Raw genomic sequence first — 25691 nt, forward strand, 5'->3', positions numbered from 1 at the left:
TTTCCTTATTAAGACCACCAAGCCCCCAGCCTGGCTGTGCTATCACACTTTAGTCTTGCTGGCTGGCTTATGTCTGTGACTATTAAAGAAAAAAAAGAGAGAAAGTGCCCCCCAACTCCACCTCATACTTATATACCATCACCCAAACTTACAATGTCAATTGTATTTATTAATATATAGTTTAATAGAGTTTAATTTTTTCTTTTTCATTTTTGACAACTGGATTCTTTGGATATTACTCATAATCCACTTTCACACTGACAACTATTTTCTGCCCTATTGAGATATATGATTGTTTTTACTGAGGTTTATTCTTCAATAGAATTTGTAAGATTATTGAGATGTTTTATATACCCATAATTATTGAAGCCAAAAAGAAAAACTCAGGAAAAACGTAGAAGTATTATCAACAGTAGATGCATTTTTGCAGTGAGAAACCACATCTTCTGTTAACATACTTCTGATGAATAAACATCTTGTCAGGGTGCTGTGCAGTACTGGAAGATCTAGAATTCTATTCCCTTGATTTGGAAATGAGACTCCTTTCCCTGAACTCCTAGGACAATCAGGCCAACTAAAATATCCCTTCAGGAGGGTTGGGCCACTTAAAACCAGCCCACATATAACTGGGCATCATTGTGAACTTAGAGTTTTCATATTTTTCTCAAGCACTCTAGTACATTGGATGTTAATCAAATTTGGAATGATAAATTGACCTAGAAAGGAAGAACTGAAGAAACAATATGCAAAATTAAGACAAGGCAAGGGTATTATAATGAAACTATCTCCACATCTCCTATTACAGCTTCATTTAGAGGACTCTCTTTCAGCAACAGTGTAACATTAATTTTCATGAAATTGGACATTGAGTTGTGCCAAAACAAAAGAAAATAAGAAAACCAGAACTATTTGCAGAGGCCCTCAGGGACGCAAGATGCAACTGTTTAATTAAAGCAGACTTTCTAAATGCTTCGATTTTGAAATGTGCTTTTTGAGGGGAAATGTTCTAAGTATTTCTAAAAGAAAAAATTACAAGAATATTTGAACCATTCATATTGAGTATTCAAATAAAACAAACAAGCAAACAATAATTACGCCACAGTAAACATGTCTGGGAAGTCGGGAAGGGCAGAGCACATTCTCTTTCCATCCCTGCAGTGACATCTCCATCTTGTGGGCCTTTTCAGAAATGCTGGCCAGATGCTTGTTTGCAGCAGTGGCCAGTTACTACTGATGGGGCGTGGGGGCGGGGGGTCGCGAGTTGGGTGCCTGGGGCTGAAGGTACTCTGAGGCCGTCAGTCTTGGCGCTGAGCCTGGGGAGGACCCTGATAATGAGGTTGGGCTTGCACCTTGGAAGGGGCATTAGCAGGTGAACACACTGAGTGCTCCAGGGAGCACACTGGAAGAACCCCAGGCCCAGATTTCAGGGGGCCAGGGAAGACTTCTTTGTGTTCACTGAGCTAAAACCTGAAGGATCAGTATGTACCTTAAGCAGTGATCCTGTTGTTCTCTCTTCCACTTACAACAGTGCCACTGCTTATTGGAAATGACAATCACCTTCCTGTTTTACATGTTAATTATCAAGAGCCTTTAGAAAAGCTTGGGAACGTCTGCCCTCTGTAGCTGTTCAGCAGAGTTTCTCCTATATCCTGGACGACAGTAAACCCACATATAAGTAATAGCACCTCCGTTGAGAGTAATAATGCATTAATGAGGGATGAGTAAAGGATGCAACTTTAAATTTTATTTCTTTTTATATGGGCTTTATATGTGCACAATTCAGCATTTAAAAAGTGTAAATAGGGGGGCCCCTGGGTGGCTCAGTTGGCTAAGCGTCTGCCTTAAGCTCAGGTTGTGATCTCAGGGTCTTGGGATCAAATTCTGCATTGGGCTCCCTGCTCAGTGGGAAGTTTGCTTTTCCTTCTGCCTTTCCCACCTTCTCTCTCTCTCTCTCTCTTTCTCTCTCAAATAAATAAATAAAAATCTTTAAAAAAAAAAAAAGGGATGTGGGGGGGATATACAATGAAAGTGAAGGTCCCTCCCCAGAAGCACCTACAATTTCTTAGGTATACTTTCAGATATATATGATGTTCATATAAACATATGCATGTTTAGTAATCTTTACACAAACAGTGATACACTATACAAATTATTCTGTGTTCTGCTTTATCACTTAAAAAAATGTTTCCTGGTTCTTCCCACCACAGTACTTATAATTGTTGTGTTCTTTTTAATGGCTGCATCATACTTTTTTCCTTTGGATGCTACTTCATATACCCAATTCCATTTTTATGGGCCTCAGGGTTTTTGCTGTGAACAATGACATGGCAGTGTAATTCTTATATGTGTGGTTATCCATAGGATAAGTTCCTAGAAATAGATTTAGTAAGTCAGTTGCTTATGCATAAATGCTTATGCATTTAGTAAGTCAGTTGCTTATGCAAGAGAAATTTTGTCAAATTTCTCTTCATGAGGATTGTACCAATTTTACCAACCGTAGTGTGTGAGAGAGCTTGCTTCCCCCATCCTCTTGCAAAAAGACCACTCAACTTCTCAGCCTGAAAGCGAAGAATTATGTCATTAAAATTTAAATTTACACTTCTTGTGCTATGAGTGTGATTGAGCATGTTTTCATATGTCCACAAGCCTTTAATTCCTTTTCTGTGAATTTTTGGTTCATAGTCATTGAGTTCTTAACAAAGTGTAGAGGTTATTTATAAAGTGTGATTAAGAGTAGCAATTATTTTCTTCAAACATTGGTCTTTTTACTTCATTTCTGGTATTTTTGCCATGCAGAAAAATTTAAATTTTATGAGTTAAAAGTATTAATCTATTTTGCTTTCTGGTTTTGTGTTCTTCATGAGGAAACCCTTTTCTCCCATACTTGCTTCTAGAATTTCTAGCTGCAATTTTCCAGCTGCAATTCTCAAATTGAAATATTTTATCTATCTGGAAGTTATTTTGGAATATAGTGTGAGACAGAGAACCACCTTAAATGTTTTCACTGGTTTGCATACCATTTATTGAATAATCCATTATTTCCCTACTGATTTGTCATATACCTACCAGAATATAGGTTCGTGTATGGGTCTGTGTTCAAACTCTTTCCTTAGGAGTGCCTCCATTTCCTGCCTTCTCTGGGGTTGTCAGGAGCTCTCCTTCCTCTCAATTCTTCTCTTTACCATCCAGCCAGTAGTCTTTGGAGCAGGACTGTATCATGTGCTACCTTGAAACAGTCCCATTATTTTTGTTATCCACTATTGTGCAGTTTCTTATGATGATTGACAAATGGAATAGAGAATGCGGGGGCGGGGGGACATTTGGGGAGCCTGGGGACCAAACACCTAGGACTAGGAGAATGTGCGCCTGCTGTGCTGAGCAGTGACTTCTCCCAAGTCAAGCTCCCCCTTGTGGGATCTCACTTCTATGACTCCCTTCAAAACCTGCCTCCACCATTGGTGTGGAAACCTCTTCCTCAGAATGAAGATGTCTGTTTCCATAGGCATTTCCTGCCTATTTACAGTTACTTCAGCTCTTGTATATTACTTGCCTGGCAGGTCTTTTTGTCTGTTGCCCTGAGTGTAACTTGCTGATACCTGTGCCTTCCTCGTCCTGATTTCCTCCTTCATGTGGACTATCTGTTCTGCATGGGTCTGCATGCTTGTGTCCTCTTGTTCTAGTTAGCTTTGGCTTTTATCATTTCTTGCCTTCACTAGTACCTACATGTGCCTTGAGGTTTTATTTGTTTGGGTTTCAAACCACTGCTTTTCCAAACATATGATTCATGTGTTTTTCTGGATCTCAAATGCTTGCTGGCTATGTTCCATCACTTGATCTATACGGTACTTTGTTAAAAATGGTGTTGGTGGAATCAAGAGCCCCACTGTCCAAAGGGGCTCCAGTTAAAGTGTTTTTTTAATTTTAAATTTAGATTGGTCAAAGTGGAATTAAATTTTTAAAAAACCCTCAAGCATCACTGAGAAAATCCTGAAAAGCATATAAATATAGGATAAAAGTCAGTGCCTCATTACATGATCACAATTAATGGCACCCAGTCCATAACTGCCAATAGGAAATAAAAGGTACCAATGTGAACGAGTCCCTGCTATTCAAAGAAGTTGAGTTCTCTTTTTACATTGTCAACTTCCTACTTACCTACTGCTAATTCCTGATACCAATCTTGTTATACACAATGAATTCCTGTAAGGCACAATGTGGTCCTGATTAATCGATTGTGTTACATCCAAAGTGCAGGAGGGGAGAAGCACCAGTGCTTTGGTCCAGTGAGTTTGCAGTAGGTCTGGCTCCCTAATGGCAGTTTCATGCAGTGACTTTGGGTATTTGGAAACTGTCAGCCCTCTGTCCCAGGGGGACTCTGAATCCTCAATAGACTTTGGAGATTCTTTCTCCCACATGTGTTTTGGAACTGACTGCTCACCATTCCTACTATCAGAGACTTAGTTCAATACCTGTGTCATGCCTGGACTATGTATTGAGTGATACATGTCCTGAAATGTGGATCTGAGCAGGTGATTTTTCCTGCTTAGAAACCTTGACTCTCACTATCAGTGAAGCCCAACTTGGTTAATATCACCAATAGGATCTCTCCTGTTTCGGTCCTGCATGCACCTTCCAGCTTCATCAGCTGTCATGTGCGTATCCTCACTGTCCTCTAACCCCATGGAGATGCCACTGTGAACATACCGGGCTCTACTGAGGCCCCTTGCTTCAAATTTTTTCTGTTCTTTGGCTAACCTCTTTTTTAATCATTCACTTGATCCTTTTTATCCTCTAAGAGCCATGTAGGTAACATCTGTCCTATAAAACTCCTCTTCAGACAGGATGAATTGTAATATCTTTGTGGGTTCATGTACCCCTATTTCAGCTCTCAGCCCTTTGAATCATTATACATTTATCCTTTGTCTCTAAAATGGGGCTCATGAATCTGCAGTGGTCTATGGTAGTAGACTTGGGTCCCATGAAGCCAAGGGATCAAGATGGTTAACTTTCCTAGACTGGCCCTTTTATTTTAAGACTTGGGGAATATCATTAAGACAAGCGGAACCATGCTCTGTAGGGTCCACATTCTCATGACTTATCAAGAAACAGGTGGGTTTTTTTTCTTTTTGCAAGGAGGCACTTTGTGCTGAGCTCATTTTCCTTGCCTTCTCCTGTAGGACTTCTTTGCTGCTTCTTCACTGCTGTTGGGCAGCAGCCATTTCTGTGTCCTGCATGAGATTCTCCAGCCTCCTGTTCACTGCCCTGCCCCATACCTCTTTGTCAAATAAACAGGTGAACAAATGCACGACCAGTTTTAACCTCACAGAATCCTGTTTCCTTCCTTTGGAAAGTAGGATTAGAATAGATTTTTTTTTAATTAAACAATTCTCTCATTCTCATTTATATAAAAGGTAAAGACACCAACTTTAAAGGGTATGTACTGTTACTCCATTGGGAGGTGAGAACAGTGTGTGTAACACTTAGCCTTTGGTGAGATCTCTAACAAGGAAATGCAAATGTCACTCCTCAAAAGATTGCCGATGGAACCCCTACCCCGGCAGAACTGTAGACACTCTATGCTGTGAGCTGAGCCCCTGTGTCACCACCCTTCTGTGCACCCTCTCCTTGTGGGTCCACCCCTGATGGTCCATTTTCTACTTGTCACTGGCTATCGTGGTCTTACATTAGCATTGTACAAAGATTACAGAGTGAAAAAGAGTAGAAACAAGGGAAGAGATTTCTCCCTCTGAAAGTGTACATTTCTCCCACTGCTTCCCACAAAGCCCAGCCATAAGTAAATAAGCTTTACCATTATAATGGTAGAGGTTGAGTTTCCTCCTGGGTTAATTTGAGAAAGAGTGTGTGTGCGTAGACAGATAGCAAGATATTTAGATAGGAAACCCCACCCCCATCCTTTCTCTCTAATCTTCATATAGTGCCCAGTGCAAAACCACAGTAGCCAGTGACAGCTGGAAACCTAGCCACTGGGGGCTGTACACCCTCCTACACACATATAAGGACTCCTATATTTCATTCAGTAAATATTATCTCAGTGATCGTGATGTGCCACCCATGCTGGTATGGGATGTCGACATTGATTTAATCAGACCCTGTTCCTGGCTTCATCTGGCTTATACTCCAGTGGCAGACACAGAAGGTAAGCAAACCATCAGCAAATAGAGAGTCTCCATTGTAGCAAATTTTGTGAAGAAAATGAAATTTTGTAGAAGAGCTAGAGAGAAGCCATCAAAGTTGAGAGCCTAGCATAGATGCTCTATCCTCGTGAGGGACACCTCGGGTAACAGGTCTGGGAAACTGAGTCACTAACGTAAGACATGTTGCATTTTATCCCTAGGTTTGCCAGCTCTCATGGTGAGGTGAGCAAGCCCATTTAAATGAGGGAGATTTTTTAAAAAAAAATTGAGTAAGTTGGGCAGTCCCAGTGGCTTAGTGGTTTAGCGCTGCCTTCAACCCAGGGCGTGATCCTGGAAACCTGGGATCGAGTCCCACATCAGGCTCCCTGCATGGAGCCTGCTTTCTCCCTCTGCCTGTGTCTGTCTGTCTGTCTCTCTGTGTGTCTCTAATAAATAAATAAAATCTTTAAAAAAAATTCACATCTTTTCTTCAAAACATAATCCTGAGCCGGAGGACTATGTTTAGAAGAGACCTCGTTCTGGGCCAGCAAGGCCAGGAAGCCATGGTACAGGAGGTACTGGTGGCAATCTGTGTTGTGGAAGCTGCCAGGAGAATAGTTTAATTACGAAGCCACATTGAGGTGGCCCTGGGGCTGTGATGGGAAGACTGACCTCCTGGCTGGAGGACTCATTTGGTCTTCGACAGGAGAGTCGAATGTAAGAATGAACTGGCAAGAACTGCTATGAGCCTGAGGCCAGGGCCCGCAGAAGGGGCTGGGGGCCAGGTCAAAGCATGACACCATGTAGGCCTAGAGGAGTGGCAGCAAGCCCTGCGCATGAGCGAGTGCAGTCTCCAGGGCCTGCTGCGTGAGCTCTCTGTTCCCTCCTGTGCCTGGGAAGCTCAGACCTGTGCTGAAGCACTGTGTGACAGGCTGGAGAAGGCAAAGCAAAAGGAAGCCTTAAACCCATGCCCCATCTTTGATGCAGATGTCTCTGGGATTGTAGCAGTGATGTTGGAGAAAAGTTGCCTGTTTCTTAGGGCTGCCTCCGGCGCTTGCTCATTTCATCTTGAGAGCTGGGATGTAGCCCTGAAGTATGAAGATTCTGACATCTCCTAATTTCAGGACAAGCAGGCGCCTTTTATACCTAAGCATAACCCAGAGTTACCTCTTCTCCTCTGATTGTTAGATCAGGTGACCCCCAATTTCATAGCCAGGTTGTGAGGACAATCTGTGTTCTACATTGTTGAATTGCCATTTTATTACTGTTTCTTGACCTCTATAATCTTCATATTAAATTATCTACTTGAAAATTAAGTAATAATTTCAAATATCAGATAATTTATTAACTTACTTTGACTTTTGTTACTATTTCACTAGAGATAATTTTATGAAATAAAAAATGTTGAGGATCTGCTTCTTTTACAAATAGAACTTGTACTTAACTCAGACTTACCAAAAGGAGTGTGTGTGTGTTTAAACAGCTTTTTTAGTGTAATTGACATAAAAAAGTTGAGCAGAATTTTCGACGTTAAGTATGCATGTGAAACCATTATTGCAATTGAGATAAGGCAAATATCCATCATCCCAGATATTTTCTCATGCCCTTTTGTGATTATGGCTGCCACTCCCCATCCCAGACAACCACTGGTCTGCTTTCTGTCCGTAGAGATTAGTTTACACTTTTTAGAGTTTTATATAAATGTAATCACGCCGTATGTACTCTTAGGGAGGGGTTGGCTTCTTTCAATTAACATAACTGTTTTGAAATCTATTCATTTGTATGTTTCAATACTTCATTCCTTTTTATTGCAGACTAATACTCCATCGTATAGACATACCACAGTTTATCTGTTTACCTGTTGATGGACATTTGAGTTGTTTCCAATTTTTGGCTATGAACATTTGTTTGCAAGTCTTGGTATGGAAATGTGCTTTCATTTCTCTTGGTTAAATACCTAGAAGTGAAGTGGCTGGGTCATATACTAGATGTGTGTTAAGCTTTTTAAGAAATTGCCAAGCTGTCTTCCAAAATGGTTTGTACACCAGAGTAATACTGGCCTCATAAAATGAGATGGAATGTATTCCTTCCTCTTGGACTTTCTTTAAGACATTGGTCAGGGATCCCTGGGTGGCGCAGCGGTTTGGCGCCTGCCTTTGGCCCAGGGCGCGATCCTGGAGACCCAGGATCGAATCCCACATCGGGCTCCCGGTGCATGGAGCCTGCTTCTCCCTCCGCCTGTGTCTCTGCCTCTCTCTCTCTCTCTGTGACTATCATAAATAAATAAAAAATTAAAAAAAAAAAAAAAGACATTGGTCAACACTAGGGGTCTGGCCTAACAGGCTTGTTTAAATGCCCAGCTCTGCTGTATCCCAAATGTGACTCCTCTGGCCTCTGTTTCCTCATCTATTAAGGAGAGAAAAATGAAACTTCGTCCAGGAGGTTGTAGGGTTAGAAGAACATTTCACATAAAATAATTGCGAAACAGTATTGTCTTCATAAATGGTAATTGTTATTACCGACCACATTTCAGTGAAATGGAGTTCCTGTTTCAGACATCCTGGCGAGGGAGGCTTTAGCCAGATGGGTTTCTGAGGCAGCCCCTGGAGCCTGGTATGGCCAAGATTAAATGTTGCAATTCCTCTCACTCAGAGTATATCATCCGCTCCATTGCAAAATCACTCTCTCTCGCTCCTCTCCACCTGCATTCTTAGGTGGCTTCACTCGGCTGCTGTTGCCAGGGGTGTAACTTATATATGACTTCAGCTTTCCAGGTGCGTTGTGGGGTGGCACGCAGTCCCAGTGACTCACCCAGCTGGAAGCCACAGTGGGAAGATTCAGATCGAATCCCAGCCCAGTCTAGCCTCTCAGGCCGGGAACTGCCAGTGTCATATTCCAGATCCAGCCTTGGGGATTGCAGCTTAGCTTTTTCTCTGCATTTAGAGGTTTTAGGCTCCCAACATAAAATGACATATGTCGTGTACCCATTATGACACAAATGCTGTTCTCAGCAGACTCATACATAAACTGTCATATTAACCTTACAGTGCTTCAGGAGTTGCAAGTATTATTACTACCATTTCACAAACAAGTAAACTAGGCTCACAGGTGTTCAGTGGTTGGCCATGCTCAGGTTTTTCTCTAAGCCTTGTGCTCATTCCTTTTCACCATAGCACTTCATCACAGCAACTTCCAATCACTGTAAGTGTTTTTCCTGGAGAACTTGATATGAAAGATACAGATCTGTGAAAGATGCCTTTATAGGGATGCCTGCGTGGCTCAGTGTTTGAGCATCTGCCTTCAGCTCAGGTCATGATCCCGGGGTCCTGGGATTGAGTCCTGCATTGGACTCCCTGCAGGGAGCTTGTTTCTCCCTCTGCCTATGTCTCTGCCTCTCTCTGTGTGTCTCTTATGAATAAATAAATAAAATCTTTTTTAAAAAGATGCCTTTATAAGGAGAACTTACCATGCTACCTTGAATTTTGGTATTTGGATGTGTTTTTTTTTTTAATCAAAGGATGGTTTGGAATAGTCCCCTTTGTATGATTTGAATGCATTCCAGCTTTGATATTATAGATTGAGCCCATTTCCAGAAACAGGATTTATGGGACCATAGTTTATATTCTCACATGTTGGACTTATCCAGGAGACCTAGGGTAATTTAATTTATTAATATTATGTTTATAGCTTTTTGTTTCCAGTATGACCAAATGGATTATATCTAGGACAGAAAAGCTCATGGGGAGGTGTCTTTTTTTTTTTTAAAGATATTTATTTATTTATTTAAGAGAGATTGAGCCTGAGGGAGCATGAGCAGCGGGGAGGGGTAGAGGGAAAAGCAGAAATCCCTGCTGAGCAGGGAGTCCAGTGTGAGACCTGATCCCAGAACCCTGGGATCATGACCTGAGCTGAAGGCGGATGCTTAACTGAATGGGCCACCCAGGCGCCCTCACGGGAAGTCTTTTAATTCTCCCTTCCTGTTACAGGGATCTGTGTTAGAGTGCTCAGGAGAATAGAATTTGAATTGCTCAAGGTATTTTGTTTCATTTCCAGAAAAGAGTAACCATTCTGCATTGCTTGGAGTTAGCAGCTCACATTTCGGTTCTTCCAAACTGTGAAATGATTAAGGAAGGAGACTTCATGTATTGTTAATGCTGCCCAACAGTGTGTTTGCTGTTGTGTTCTGGCCAGTCAATAGGAGAGCTCTTCTTATGAGGTCCAAGTGGGCAGGAGCACAATCCACAGGAAGGAATGGCTTATCCATTTGACTAAACTGGACACTACTTAATGTTCTTAAGTTCTCGTACTACTTTAATTTTATACACGCTCCAATATTCACAGTTTACAGAAGTAAACGATGTTAATGTACAGTATAGAGAAGCTTCACTGTGACTTCTTTAGCATAGCCACTAATAGCCCATTATTAAGTTACGTGTAAAGTTTTCCCTGATATAAGTGGAAACATTTGGAAGAACAAATTAAAGTCAGAAGTTGGGGGTGGGGGATGGCAAGGTTCTTACCTTGCTCTTCACCAAAGAGCACAGACCACCAAGTTTGTTCTTGTCTCTTGCCTCTGAAAAGGGAACTCAGTAAAGCTGCTACTACTTAAGGAGATAACAACACAGGGCAGGCTGGGGAGCTGGGCTGGATTCAAATTCCCCTTGTGAGGGAAAACAGTTGCTAAAAAAATTCTGTGTAGAGTTATATTTTGCTTTAAAATTCTAGACTTAACTTTAAAAAAAAAGATTTTATTTATTTATTCATGAGAAACATACAGAGGCAGACATAGGTAGAAGGAGAAGCAGGCTCCCTATGGGGAGCCTGATGTGGGACTGGATCCCAAGACCCCAGGATCACGACCTGAGCCAAGGGCAGACACTCAACCAGTGAGCCACCCAGGTGCCCCTAGACTTAACTTTTGATGTTCACCTAGCTTGGGGCTTCAAAGATATTTGATATTAAAAGAGAAGAAGTTTTGATTCTTCAAGAGCAAAAGGATGACTTCAAAAAATATATTCCAGGCTTACAGAAGATTTTAGTGACAGGAAATTTTAGAGCTATAAAGAACATTGCATATAAAATTGAAGCCCTTACTCCTTTAATTTTTTCCTTCCCAGTGATGACCACTTGAAATTGTTTTTTTATAATTTCCATATGTGTTTTTATGTTTTTGCTAAATATAAACATATCCCTAAATAGTGTATGATTTTGCTTTGCATATATTTAAACTTTGTACAAATAACAGTATACTGGTCATATTCTTGAAACTACTTTTCACTGTCAATAAATATTGCACTTTTTAGAATCACCCATGTCAATCCATTTCACTCTATTCATTTTTCACAGGTATAGAGTATTTAAATAACAGCAACTTAAGCAAGATAGTCTGGACTGCATTTATGTGAAGGAGAAATCAAATTCTATACATGCCTGAGTGTCTAGGGCTGATGTAGTTCCCTCATGAGCCTGAAGCATAGGATTTGGTTACTCCCTTCCTGTGGCTTTCAGGAATGGTACTTTCTTCCCTCTACTTCTATCACCTCTGAATGAGAGCCAGAGGCAAGTAGCAGAGAATGGCTGTGGGACTTAGGGCAGAATGTGAGTGATACAAGAGTCACATCTTTCTCACATCTTTCTCCTGCACTAAGGAATCTTGTGTTCTCCACTAGGAGAGGTTTTTTTCTTAAAAAGATTTATTTTAATTTAGTTAATTAACATATAGTGTATTAATAGTTTCAGAGGTAGAGTTCAGTGATTCATCGGTTGCAAATAACACCCAGTGCTCATCACATCACATACCCTCCTTAATACCTCACACTCCTTCCCTACAGCAACCCTCAGTTTGTTTCCTATAGTTAAGAGTCTTTTATGATTTGTCTCCCTATCTGATTTCGTCTTATTTTTCCCTCCCTTCCCCTATGACCTTCTGTTTTGTTTCTTAAATTCCACATATGAGTAAGATCATATGATAATTGTCTTTCTCTGACTTATTTCACTTAGCATAATACTCTCTAGTTCTATCCACATTGTTGCAAATGGTAAGATTTCTGTTTTGTTGATGGCTGAGTAAAAAACCAATTTTAGATTAAATGTTGATTCTATAACGTCTTTCCATAGAAAAGTTTTAAAATGTGTGTCTCCATGAAGAGAAAGGGAAAGGGAGAGAGAGAGAGGATGAATTTCTATGTTATGCATATTACTGGAATTCTTTTTGGTAATAACAGCACACATCATTGAAGACTGCTTATATGCCAAGCATGGTGCTTAGTATTTTATACAAATTACCATCCTCCTGTCCTTCTGGCATGTGGAGTTACTAACCTCCATTTACAGGTGAAGACCCTGGGAAACTCAGTAATTTTCCCCCAGCAATACCTAGGTACTAGTGAACCAGACCCTCAATTCTAACTGAAGTATGGCTGCTTCCTACTTGGGTACTTGGGTACAGACCAAGCCACTAAAACATTAACTCTGTATCTTTAGGTCATCACTGAGTGGTCTTCTCACATCATCCTTTAGGCAGCACCAAGAGTCATTGGCAGCAGAGAGAGAGCGGCGGCGGCAGGAGAGAGAAGAAAGGTTGCAGAGAATAGAACGGGAAGAAAGGAATAAATTCAAGTAAGAGGAATTTCAAGATTTTGTAAATAACAAATTGAAAATTAAAGCACATACTTTCCTGCTCTATATGATTACTTCTGGTCTTAAGGGTTTGGTAGTAATATGTTTGCTTTAGATTCTGTCTCTGTTTTTAAGGAACGGTAAGACATTCCTGAAATGGGCTAGCTCTGGCTTGTTATGGCCTTTTCCCTTTAACCATATGGCAGGAAGCACAGAAAGCCAGCCAAATACAATTAGGAATTTGTGTATTTTTGGGTTCTCCATTATCTAAAATGGTCTTATCCAGGCTTTCCTGAAGACAGCCTAATTGTCCTAACTTAATTTGTCATTTCCCCCTAAAGCTACTCATGTTTTATTCATATCCTATTGGATGCCAAAAGAAAATACTTTTCCCACTTTCTGGTTTGCTTCTTTGCTCCCTGTATCAATCTTCAATATATTTTTTTTGAACAATCCTCTCTCCTCGTCTGGAGGAGAAAGCTGTTCTGCCGATGACTCCCAACCCACTGATCTCTTTGGTCTCCCTCCAGCCCCAAGGCTGTGTTCCTGTCTCAGGCTGTCTGCCCCCGCTGCATCCAGTGCCACTCCATTTCTCCTCCAGCTCCAGCTTGTGCACCTGTTCTTCCCAACCCCCCTGGTCAACTTCCTTCTGCTTCTCTCTCCTGAGCTTCATGCTCTGCAGTGCTCTTTGGACACCTGCTGTGTCTTTCCTTACACATTTCATTCCTTCTACTCTTCTTTTCCCTGCTTCCTCTCCTCCTCCTAATCTCTCCCCTTGTCATCTTTCCAGTCATCGCTGTGAGACCTTCTATGTTATTTCTTGTTTTCATTTCTCACCCCATCTTCACTTCCTGTTTCCTCAGTTCAATTTCTTTGGCAAACAATATTTCCTTCAGTTACTCCCACTTAAACCCACAAGAGTATAAAACATTGTCAGTGAGGGTTTACAGGTGCAGTAATGTTTTTCCAGAACACACTGCAGATGGGTGCAGATGGATTTACTGAAAGTATAGCAGAGCATAGAAAATAAAGCCCAAGCTTTCTGGCTAGAGGAGCAGGAAAGGAGACCCAAGGAAGCCAGAAGATTATAGGAAAGTCACAAAGAGTAGAGAGATCAAGTGAGCACTCCTGAGCTCGTTTCCAGTTTGTGCACATGTGGCTTAAAACCTAAAGAATATAGTACAGACTTTGAGAACTAAATACAGAGTGGACCACACTCAGTTCCCAGACTGGCCACTGGGTGGGTGCACACAAGGGTTTGATTTGTTAAAAAATAATTTTTAACAAAATCATTTTAACAAATCATTAAAAAATATTTGAAAACTAAGTTAATATTTTAGCCAATGTCAGAGGCAGTCAGAACTTGCAGGCTGAACCTAACCTTGTTGATGGCCTGCTAAAGGAAAATAAGATTCTTCATAGAATTCAAGCAAGACCCAGAGTCTCCTTTCAAAATATTTAAAATGTTCTGAATGCAATCCAGAGTAACTTATCACACACAAAAAATCCAGGAGAATCTTAAAGGAATAAGAGAATCAAAATATGCTAACTGTAAAAGGACATAGATGTCATTATCAGACAAAAACTGTAAAACAGCTACTATAAACGTGTTCTAAAAAGTAAAGGCAAATACTTTTGAAGTTAATGAAAAGATAAGGCTCTGCAAAGAAAAGCTATAAAGAAGAATCAAAAGGAAATACATATAGAACTGAAAAACACAGTAATCAAAATAAAAATTAATTGGATGGGTTCAGTAGCAGAATGGAGACGAAAGAAGAAAGAGTCAGTAAATTGGAAGATAGAACAATAGAAATATTATCCAATCCAAAAAATGAAGCAAAACATTGGGGAAAATGTACAGTCTCTCAGGGACCTATAGGAAAATAACAGAGAGCCTTGCATTCATGTAGTTAGAGTTCCAGAAGAACAGGACAAGAATGCACTGTACTCTATATTAAACTGTATGTATGTATGTAGGAAGAGACTGTGCTTATAACTATCAATATTTGCTCTTGGTCCAAGTGGGTCTCACTTCTCATTTAAGACACCAAGAGATCCTGGCAAGACCCTGTCCAAGAAGGACTGCTGATCATTAGGACAGACCACATACAACTATTAATTATGAAGACTATAATTCCTTCCTAAAAGTCTTAGGGTGTAAATGAAAAGAAATTCAAAAAGGAAATAGGAAAAGCTTTATCAAGTAGTCCCTGGAATTACCCAAATGCCTGACCTTTCTTCAGGCATTTTACTGATTTAAGTTATCCAGGCTTCTTGTGCTTTTTTTCCTGCAAAACATCCTTATCTATTGTTATTGTTGTTGAATGTGGTCTTAAGCTTCCTGGGTTATGAGACATATTATTTCTAGTGTGGAAAATGATGAGTACAGGTGCTTATAAATGATAACAAATCTGGGTCTTTGTTGCATTTTCTCCCTCTCCTAATCTGCTTTAGTTGCTCTAACTTACTGCCCCTTTCTATCCTGTTGCCAGTGCTTGGAGGGGTAGCATTCTTCAGCTGCATTGTGAAGTCCAGTTTAGAAAACATGAAGTCATAGTTTTTCAGGAAACTATGTGGTCCACTGAGAAGTGGCTGATCTTAAGTCTTAAACTCAGATTCAAGCTGGAATCTCACCAGCAGGAGCAGAACAACAAACATTAGAGTTGGACAAAGTTTAGCAACTCATAAGTGCAGACAAGAGGATGCACAGAGTGAGAGCTTCCCCTGATCCCTGCCTAGAAACTGGGAATGTGAGGGGTGCAGAGAAAGAATCCTGCACTATGGGATGAATGTCCAAACTATAGAGTGCAACATGAAATGGCCATGATGCCTGGACTCACCCAGATGTAATTCTTGAGATGAAAGTCATGGAGCCTACCAGACTTTGATTGGATGTTACTCGTCTCTGAAAGCTCTTGCTTGCTTGTAGTTGCCATATGTCACGTATGTACTGTTTCATATTTTAAAAAGCTTTTTTTTCTTTTCCCTTCTCCCCTCATATACCTAAACTCTTCTTTCTTTACTTAGTAGAATCTCCCATGTTCTCATCCTGGTGCTTTTATAGGAAATCCGTTATATTTAGTACTTTTAAAGTGTAGTACCTTGATATTTGTTGTTGTTTTTTAAAAAAATCGAACACAATTATTTTCCATTTCTGAGGCAATAGAGTTTTTCGTGATACACTGTTAATAATTTCTTGGCAATTGCATGAGCATCTAATTTTGTTATTTTCCTTCCCTATTTTGTTTCTTCTGCATATTTCCATTAGTCGAGAGTATTTAGACAAAAGAGAAGAGCAAAGACAAGCAAGAGAAGAAAGGTGTGTATATTTCTTCTTTCCCATTGAAACCAAATGGCACTTGACTTTGCATCCTTAACCAAGCATGCTGAGGAAACTGTGCTAATTAAAATAAATAGCTTCACTAAAGACGCCTAAGACTTTGGGTAACTGGTATTTTGTAGAAAAGAGTGTCCTAGTTATCTAAATTTTCCATGAAAATTTAGATTTACTATTTAATGCCATCATGGTGTGAGACAAATGCCTGTTCCTGCGACTCCTTTCCAAATGAGCACATTAGTTTAGCGTATTGACATATGGTGATATCCTGAACTAACACTACTGAGCCTAGGGTAGATATCCCTCTTGTGTGCTTCCAGATCACTCATTCAGTATTCCTTTAACAAATGTTTTTGTTTTGTTTTTTAAGATTTTATTTATTTATTCATGAGAGACACACAGAGAGGGGCAGAGACACAGGCAGAGGGAGAAGCAGGCTCCCTGTGGGAAGCCTGATGTGGGACTTGATCCCAGGACCCCGGGATCACCACCTGAGCCAAAGATAGATGCTCAACCACTGAGCCACCCAGGTGCCTCGCTTTAACAAATATTTGAATGCACACACCATGCTAGGCACTGACTGAGGCAGCAAACATTCCTGAGACTCTTGCAGGATAAAGCCGATTACTTACCTGTCTCCCTACTAACTATCCTCAGTTCCAGGATGGCAGGAACCATGTCACGTTTTCCTTGTTGTTCCAATGCCCTTCATAGTGCTTGGCACACAGTAGGCACTTAAGAAGGTTATATGGAATAAATGAGCAAATGAGCCAACAGCTTTATATAAAATATTAAGCTGTAAACTATTTTGTTTTTTCAATGGCACCATGCTTTGAATCCCACTAAAATATACAAAGTGAATCTATTCTATGTCTGATAAACTAAGCAAAAGAAACTGGTTTTGGAAGTAAACCGGCCTGTTTTGATCCTGGAGTTATTCCCTCTACCACCAGATGGCGGTAGTACACGGAGCAATGGAAAGGCTGATTTCATACTAGAGCCGGTTGAGAACCTCACCATCTATGAACTATGCCAATAAGTGGAACTTTGCTGACTTTTCTAGACACCTTCAGTTAAGTAGTTCAAGACAGTCTGAGGGGAGAGAAGAATGGAGTATGCCTGTGTTCAATTAAAAAAATAGATGCTTAGGTCAGCCTCATAAACAAAACTATGGCATTGCTTTAATTCCAGTGTTTTATTAGATTATTGTCATCATAATAACCAGTTGTGGCCAGCAAATTTAGAGTGAAAGAAACAAGAAACTTTTTTTTTCCTAATTCATACCCATTTTTGACATTGGAGGACATAGACTTTTACTGAAAATGCTGCCGACTTTATGCCCAGGCTTAAGAAACCAAATTTTATTTTCATTTTTAACTTTCCCTCCAGATTCTGCTTTTTTTTTCTTTTTTTTTTTTTTAGCTTTTGACAACTTGACTGTCAAGTTATGTCTGCGTAAGCAAGGCTTAAAAGTTTCTGGGGAGATACCAAAGTCTCTACTGGTTTCAGACTGATTTAAAAATGTTCCCAAACCACTGGAGGCTACCTCTTTCTGGATATCAAAGCACAGCATCACTAATGTGGTGGAAAACCTATACATAGGGGTGTTTGCCACTCATTTCCTGGCGCTTCTTGTTCTGACATCAGTCCTTGCCCCTTGCCATCCATCTGCCGGGGCCTTCTTCACTGGTGCAGGGGTGGGCTCTCCATGGCCTCATGTGGGCCCCATCTCTGCTTACATGGAGCACTGTGGAAGCAGCCAAGAATTTCCGTTTGGTTTGGACCAACCACTTTTCTTTGTTAGTTGGCTTCTTAAATTACCTGGTGAAGAAAGGAGAGAGAAATATAAACTTTTGTTCCTATTTGGAAAGTTGTTGGGGATTTCTGGTTGACCAGGAAAAGATAAGATTTCCAAATATAATGGGATTCAGAAATGGATGGAGAAAATGGAGATCAGAGGTGGAAAGATGTTCAGAAATAAGGAAGAGGACTCCATCTAGAAATGTAAAAAAGAAAACAAAATTATTTGTTTGTTTGTTTGTTTAAAGAGAGAGAGAGAAAGCAGTGGGAAGGGCAGAGAGCGAGGGAGAGACTTAACCAGACTCCCCACTGAGCATGAAGCTCCACAGGGGCTCGATCTCATGACCCTGAGACCACTACTGAAGCCAAAACCAACAGATACTTAACCAACTGCACTACTCAGGCACCCCTAGGAACTCTTGGTAGAGCCAGGTATGTTTGTTGGGTCCCATGTCTCTTACTCTAAATGCAATGACTCAGAGAAAAATGACTGGAGTCATAGCAGAGAGTTTTTTAAGGTTTGTATCATCTAGTGCAACAAGATGAATGTGGTTTTGCTATTTTGAGGTGTAATGGTCATCCAGGCACATTTGGTTTTATGTTGATTTATTTCATATTATCTCATTCTGTAATCTCCGGCAAACTATTCCATTGACAATGATGCAGACCCAGAATAAGATTCTATTGAGGTGATACTTCTAATTTTTTTTTAATATTAGAAGAAAGGCTCTATCTGATCATGATGAAGTAACATTCACAAATAATCTTTTTAAAGGAATAAGAAGGAATGAGATCCAGGCTGAGCATATGTTGGGGTAGGGTCAGGACAGAGATTAGTCTGAAGGGAATGGCATAGGAAATGCCTATGGGAAGCAGGGGTTATGGGAACAGAGTGCAAGAGGAAAGGTCAGGACTGGGCTAGGATTTGGGAAATTAGGTATGAAAGTGATCAGTGAAGCAGTAAGAGAGGATTCTGAGCATTGCTTAATAGGTCTGAAGACAGAATAGAACTTAGAAGGAACCAGATTTCAGTTTAATGTAAGGGAGAGTTCCCAAGTAGGAGAGTGGCAGGAAAAGCCATCTGTAAGTAGGTTTAGGTTAGTCTAAAGTCAACAGAGTTTCCATAGGGCCCTTTGTATGTCCCGGACTGCCATACAAGCCCCTGCAGCCCGTGACCTTGGCGGATGTGTGAATTCATTCCTAAGGTTTGTTTGCCTGTCTCTCCCATTGAACTGTGAGCTCCACGAGGATGGGGATTTTCTTGTTTATTATTAAATTTCTAGTACCTACGGCAGCTCTTAGCACATGACAGGCACTTGACAAATTTTCAATAAATAATGAAAAGATGAATGAATAAACAAAAATATGGATGGAAGTAGGATAAATGGAAATGTTTAGATGAAAGTGGGAAAGGTGAAAAGTCTTTTCTTAAGGCTGTAGTCTGTGGATAGAAAACCCAGCACCTTGTACACAGAAAATTTCAGGGGAGTCTATCAGTTGGAGGGCTGTGTCGCAAAGCCACAGGGACATATGACCGTCATCTCATGGGCTGCTGGGCTCCTGGGATCAAGTACTACTCGGCCTCTAAGTGACTCAGGGTGTATCTGTAAGGGAAGGTTGTGACATGGGGTGAGCTTCCTCCACAGGGACTGCCAGAGGTTGCCATGGGTCAGGAGGGGTTGCTAAGCTGTACAGCTCTAAATGCCAGGTGGCTTAGTGCTTCCCAAGCATACTGGTTCCCCTCACCACTCTGGCCCATTGCAGATGGACACTGGCACTGCTTTTTCACAAAGATTTAGTGACTCTTGACCTCGGTGCCCCCTTGTCTGTGCCATTTTAAAATGTCTTTAATTGTAGGGCCACCTGGGTGGCTCAGTCTGTTAAGTGTTCGACTCTTGGTTTTGGCTCGTGTCATGATCTCAGGGTTGTGAGGCTCCACAAAGTGTTTGGAGCCTGCTTAAGATTCCCCCTCCCTCTCTTTCTGCCCACTGTCCCCACTCACATGCAAATGTGCATGTATGCTCTCTCTCTAAAAAATAGTCTTTAATTGTGGCAAAATACACATTATACCAGATTTACCATTTTAACCATTGTAAGTGTACAATTTAGGAGTGTTAGGTATGGTCCTATTGCTGTGTGATCCATCTCCAGAACTCATTTCATCTTGTAAAACTGAAACTTTATACCCAGCTAAAGAGTCCCCATACCCCCTCCTTGTCATATTTGTCTACCAAATAAATCTCAGAATTCATATTAAATCCTTGACTCTTCCCATGTCCTCTGGGTCCTCGAGGATGGCGTCTATGAGACAGAGTGTACAGGAAACCTTTGACTCATATCTATCCAGAATCTGGATGAGCATCCCTTGCAAAGTGGGTTGAACCCTTTGGCTGCCCACACATACCTGCTAGTCTGGCTGCCCGCAGATAGGGGTATGGAGAGACCAGGTCCAGTGCTGGGCCACCTGAAATGAAGGTCATAAATGGGTTGTCCTCCTGGCCTGAAGCCTTGGACCTACATCGGTCTCCTTGTCTGCACTTCATTCCTTGGCTGCCCCTTTCTCCTGTTCCAGAAGGCTTGGACTCAGCGTGTGGATGCCTTCCAAACCCCTCCTGGGCTCGCAGCTTTCCTGGCCTTGAGTGTGCCATCACCTCATTTAGAACATGCCTTCTGTTGGGCCTCTAACTCTTCCCCTCAAGGTCACTTTCCTCCAAGATTCCATAGCCAGGTGATTTTCCTTGCTGGTCCAAGTGAAGCTCAGAAATAGCTCTCCTACCTTTTGAGAGGTGACATTGTTGGCAAGGACAGTCCAGAGTTTCTAGAGCTTTCTGTTCCTTCACCCTGTAGCTATGAGGCAGCTGCTCCTCCAAACCATGCCCCAGACCTTTGTGTATGTAGACCCCATCACATGTCTTTTATCAGAGATTCCCTGTGAGAGGAAGCTCACTCCCCCTGAAAGTGTAATCCGTGTATTCACCATCCTGGGTACCCACTGCTGCAAGGAGACCTCTGCAGGCAGGGTGCTGCCTCTCAGGCTCCTCCTTGCATACCTTGCCCGCTTTGCCTGGGCTGGCAAATGCAAGACGCCGAGGGAAAGAACAAAGGATGGTAATCTTCTGTTCTCAGAAATCCTATTATCTGCTTGTTGAGAACAGACACACACATGTGAAAAGACAGCTAAATATGCCAGGCAGTAAATGTAAAATGCCATCTGAGTTGAATGGACTACATATCCGACATGAGTTCAGAGGCAAGGCCAAGATCACTTCCAGCTGTGGTGGTCAAGGCAGGCCTCACTGAGGGAGACACGCGTGCAAGCCTGGGCTGCGGGGCAGATTGCCTATGGACCAGCAGGGAGAAGGGGTGATGACCACGGACGTGGGGGAGCCACACCCACCTTACGGATGCATGAAGAAATGCATGCTTTCTAAAGGGTTCCTGTGTGCACTCTGCCTTTCTTATGCGGGTGACTCAGGAATGCTGTGTGCCGTGTTGGGGGAGGGCTTTGGTGGGCTAGAGTTGGGGGGCTTGCCCATTAGGAAGGAACTGAGGCAGTAGATCTGGACGGGTATGAGCGAGGGTCTTCAATAACCTGTTCCAAAGTTTAGTGGTTGGTAAGACAGAAACCTGCTACAACTGAATTCGTAAATTTATTTCTGAACAAATGATGGTGGGTAAAATTAGCAGACATCTGGAAGAGGCACATATTTCAAAGTTATTTTGGTCTGATCTATAAAGCGCACTATGAGGAATATGATTGGTAGCTGGTCTTAATAAACAGTTAGTGGGTTCTGCCTGCCTGAAATGCAAAACAGATGTATCTTTGTTCTTTTAAACTGACTTTGATGAATAAACTATATGTGACGTCAGGTCCCAGCTATTGGATGTCTGAGCCCTACTCAGAAATATTTTAGAATATAAAAAAGTTTCCATGGTCGACACTGAGAGAACAAAGTGAATTCCAGTCGCATTGCTGTTAGCATTGAAGCAGGTTCAGAAATCCAGGGAGGGCTTCGTCCAACAACCCCTTTTGGTATTTTGGGGGCATTGTTTCTCTCCGCCGCACCAAGGCACCCTCCCATCTCACAGCTGCAGGCTCTGAGTGCGTGTGGTTTTCAGCTGTCACTGCTGGGGCTTTGTAATGGGCATTATTGCTGTTTTGCTTATTTGTACAAATGTTTCCTAAAAGAGCAAAATCGGATTCTGCAGCAGTGATCCAGTATCTGGAGACTGTGTGATGTTGCCATTTCTCCCAATTTGTTTGGTTATGAATGATGCGGGGTTTTTAATCATTAGCATCTTGGCTTTGCTGGCTGTTTTTGGCAGACTGGCCCTCCAGCCAGCCCTGTGCTGTGCTCTGTGCATCAGGAAACCAGCTCACTCTGCAGGTGTTTCAGCCATAAACAAGCATCGGCCACGGGCTCCTCTTTCTTTTTACGGAAACCCTTTGGAATTTAACTTTCAGATACAAATACTTGGAGCAGTTGGCAGCGGAGGCACACGAGAAAGAACTGAGGAGCCGGAGTGCGAGCCGGGGCAGAGGTGACCTCTCCTTGGACCTGACCTCCCCGGCGGCCCCTGCCTCCCCGACGGCCCCTGCCTCCCCGACCCCTCTGCACCGCAGCCCTCCCTCTTTAGACTCACAAGAGGCTCTTGAGGGATCCTCCTCCTCTCCAGGAACACCTCAGCATCCCCAAGGTGAGTGCTGGGAGAGTGGAGGGAACACCCATGGGGTAATTCCTGTTCGGCTTCTGGGCAGTAGGGACCATTACTACATGCAAACTGGTACCAAGTGGCAACTAAGAGCAAACTCCAGGCAACTGCGCTCACACATAAACCAGTTGCTTTCAGAACCACTTCTGTTAAAGCAGAATTATGTATGAAGATTGTCAATGCATAGTCATTGAGAAGGGAGCATATTGAAATTAAGGCTTAGTTGGCCATTTCTTCCTAAATCAAAGAGTATTAACTTAGTTCTCTATAATTTGGACATTATTTATTTATTGGCTCTGCCCAATAAGGTGGCCGCTTTAAATTGTCCTGACCCCAGGAATTGTGGGTCTGTTTTAAATTAAACTGATGGAGAATAAAATGAATCAAAGCAAGCAAGAAAAAAAATGTGGACCTAGTGGAAATAGAAGTTAAACCCTGAAGCAGGAAAAAGAGAAGATAGTAGTGATTACTGGCGCGTGTGGTGTGGGTGTAGATGCTTGTGTGCAGACAGACAGGCTCTCCCTGGAGAAATTGTCTGTCATCTTAGCTTTATTTGGAGAAAAACAGTGCTGAATGCTGCAGCCTGAGAACATCAGCTGTTTCCCTGATTGCTCCGAGAACGGCGAGTCGGTTTTCTCTCACATTAACAGAGAGGATGGGTCTTGGGCACTGCTGTCTACACTGCTGAGCCTGCAGCTAGCACTATTCAGTTTGGGTGTTATGGCTTGCAGCCTGACCGAGGCTTGGCCAGCTGAAGACCGCAGAGAAGCCCAACTTTTAACTCTCCGAGAGCTGACTAAATATGGCGTAAAGTTTCAGTTCCACAAGGCAGGACTGCATGACCTCAGCAGAACTGGACGTGACAGAGCAATCTTGTCTGTCCAATTCTTTGCGGGCTCTCCAAGCCCTGGGGCTCATTCTGCAGGAGCGGGCTGGGTTCACCGCTGCCTTCCATCACGTCCAGTGCCTCCCGGTCCCCGAGCCATGGCAGATGGTCCCAGGCAGATGGCCTGGTCATAGAGGAGTAACGTCGGTCTTCAAATCCTGAGACTCAAAGAGTCAGGAAAACAGACTGTTCCCTGACTGCCCTGTGCTTTCCAGACCCTGCCTGGTATCCCTGCTCTATCTGAATTGTGGTATTTGCAGAGGCGATAGGAAAAACATTCCCCTATGAAGTTGTGGGTCAGCACTTAATCTTGGGGCCTTGCACTCTAAGAGTTGTACCCTCTCCAGTTTACAGAAGGGTTGTCTAAACAGCCCCAAGCCTAAAGGGAATTGTCAGTCTCTGTGAATACTGTTTGTTCTCAGAACTTTTAATCTTCTTGATGTCTGTCACAGAAAGATAGGCCCTTAAGTACTTTGCCCAGCGATGGTCACTTTTGAGGCTGTTCTACCCAATTAAAAAGGCAGAATATATATTTTCAAAGATTTTATTTATTTGAGAGAGAGCGCAGGAGCAAGGGGTGGGGCAGAGGGAGAGGGAGAAGCAGACTCCCCGCCAAGCAGGGAGCTCCAAGCAGGACTCGATCCCAGGACCATGACCTGAGCCAGAGGCAGACACTCAAACGACTGAGCCACCCAGGTGCCCAAAAAGGCAGGATATTTTAAACTTCAATAAGAACACAGGAAATACTTATTTGGGGTACATGCAGTATTCACTGGAGGGAAATTTTTTTTAATTTTAAGATATACATTTATTAATACTGTGAATCTAAGTTTTATTTTTATAAATTTATTTTTTATTCGTGTTCAATTTGCCAACATATAGAATAACACCCAGTGCTCATCCCGTCAAGTGCCCACCTCAGTGCCTGTCACCCAGTCACCCCCACCCCCCGCCCACCTCCCCTTCCACCACCCCTAGTTCGTTTCCCAGAGTTAGGAGTCTCTCATGTTCTGTCTCCCTTTCTGATATTTCCCACTCATTTTTTCTCCTTTCCCTATTTATTCCCTTTCACTATTTTGTATATTCCCCAAATGAATGAGACCATATAATGTTTGTCCTTCTCTGATTGACTTATTTCACTCAGCATAATACCCTCCAGTTCCATCCACGTCGAAGCAAATGTTGGGTATTTGTCGTTTCTAATGGCTGAGTAATATTCCATTGTATACATAAACCACAGCTTCTTTAGCACTGGAGGGAAATTAAGTTATTTCAGTATGCTTTCAGAAAGACCGTGTCATTTTCCTCTCCAGAGAGGGAACTCCTAGAAACTGATAGAATGTTTGAGTGAAATCACCCCACATGCATCTGAAATAGGAATTCTGGGCTTGAAATGAGATATAATTACAAATTAAGGAAATAGCACCATATGATGTTTGCTTTGTTCAAATAAAACCAGAGCAGTGGTTCTTGTGGAATCTGGAAAAGTGGTCTGTTGTACGTTAAGTAATTCTCCAAATCAATCGGAACCAGCAAAGTAACCTAATGTCTGTGTCCTGATACATCACTGAATTATACAGTTGGCAATTATAAGTGTATAAGAAGAAATGCTGTGAGAGGATTGTCTCAGAAAGGTGCTGAGACTTCCTGCTGCTTTGGAGACCTTTGCCCTCATGGCAGAAACACAAAGGTGGAATGGCAGCAGGGTTTTCCTCAGCCTAGCTTGCGATCGTTCTCTGAGACATTCTGCTAACATCCAATTAATAGTCTGTTTTTGTTTTTTTTTTTAAACCAGGTCCCGTTTTTAAATGCTCAAAGTAACTGTTTTGCTTGTCCCTAACATTTACCACATCTGGGAGAATAAAAAAATCTTACCACACATCCAGATGTTTGTACTACTCCAAACACCTGGCACTATGTGGTCCAAACGTGCCCGGGGTTGACTGACTTCTTCATTCTCTCTGCTTATGGAATCATATGATGATAATCTTCACATCTCTGTAGTGCTCCACCCCTCCCTCCCAAATGCTACTATTCAACACCTGCTCGGGCGTCTGAGTAAGCAGGGGAGATGCTATTATCCATATTTGACTGAGACTCAAACGGGCAGGGGCACCATTTGCAGATCTTGTTGACACCATACTGGGGATAGAACCCATCTTTTAATGCTCAGTCCAGCCATTTATCAGGGCATCATGGCACC

At 42.1% G+C, this 25691-nt stretch overlaps 1 protein-coding gene across 21 annotated transcripts in view; it reads left to right on the forward strand.

Moving 5' to 3' along the window:
* Window positions 1–25691, forward strand: part of FHOD3 (formin homology 2 domain containing 3) — a 465123-nt gene that overhangs the window by 357952 nt on the left and 81480 nt on the right. For 13 of the 21 annotated variants that reach the window (XM_072732212.1, XM_072732222.1, XM_072732218.1 and 10 more), the window contains 3 exons: window positions 12618–12752; window positions 16021–16071; window positions 22355–22587. In XM_072732212.1, coding sequence (XP_072588313.1) covers window positions 12618–12752; window positions 16021–16071; window positions 22355–22587 — 419 coding nt within the window. The remainder of the gene's footprint in view (window positions 1–12617; window positions 12753–16020; window positions 16072–22354; window positions 22588–25691) is intronic. The other 8 variants (XM_072732215.1, XM_072732217.1, XM_072732221.1 and 5 more) reach the window with 1 other exon arrangement.

The sequence above is a fragment of the Vulpes vulpes genome, chromosome 13, assembly GCF_048418805.1.
Source record: "Vulpes vulpes isolate BD-2025 chromosome 13, VulVul3, whole genome shotgun sequence".
Classification (NCBI taxonomy): Eukaryota; Metazoa; Chordata; class Mammalia; order Carnivora; family Canidae; genus Vulpes; species Vulpes vulpes.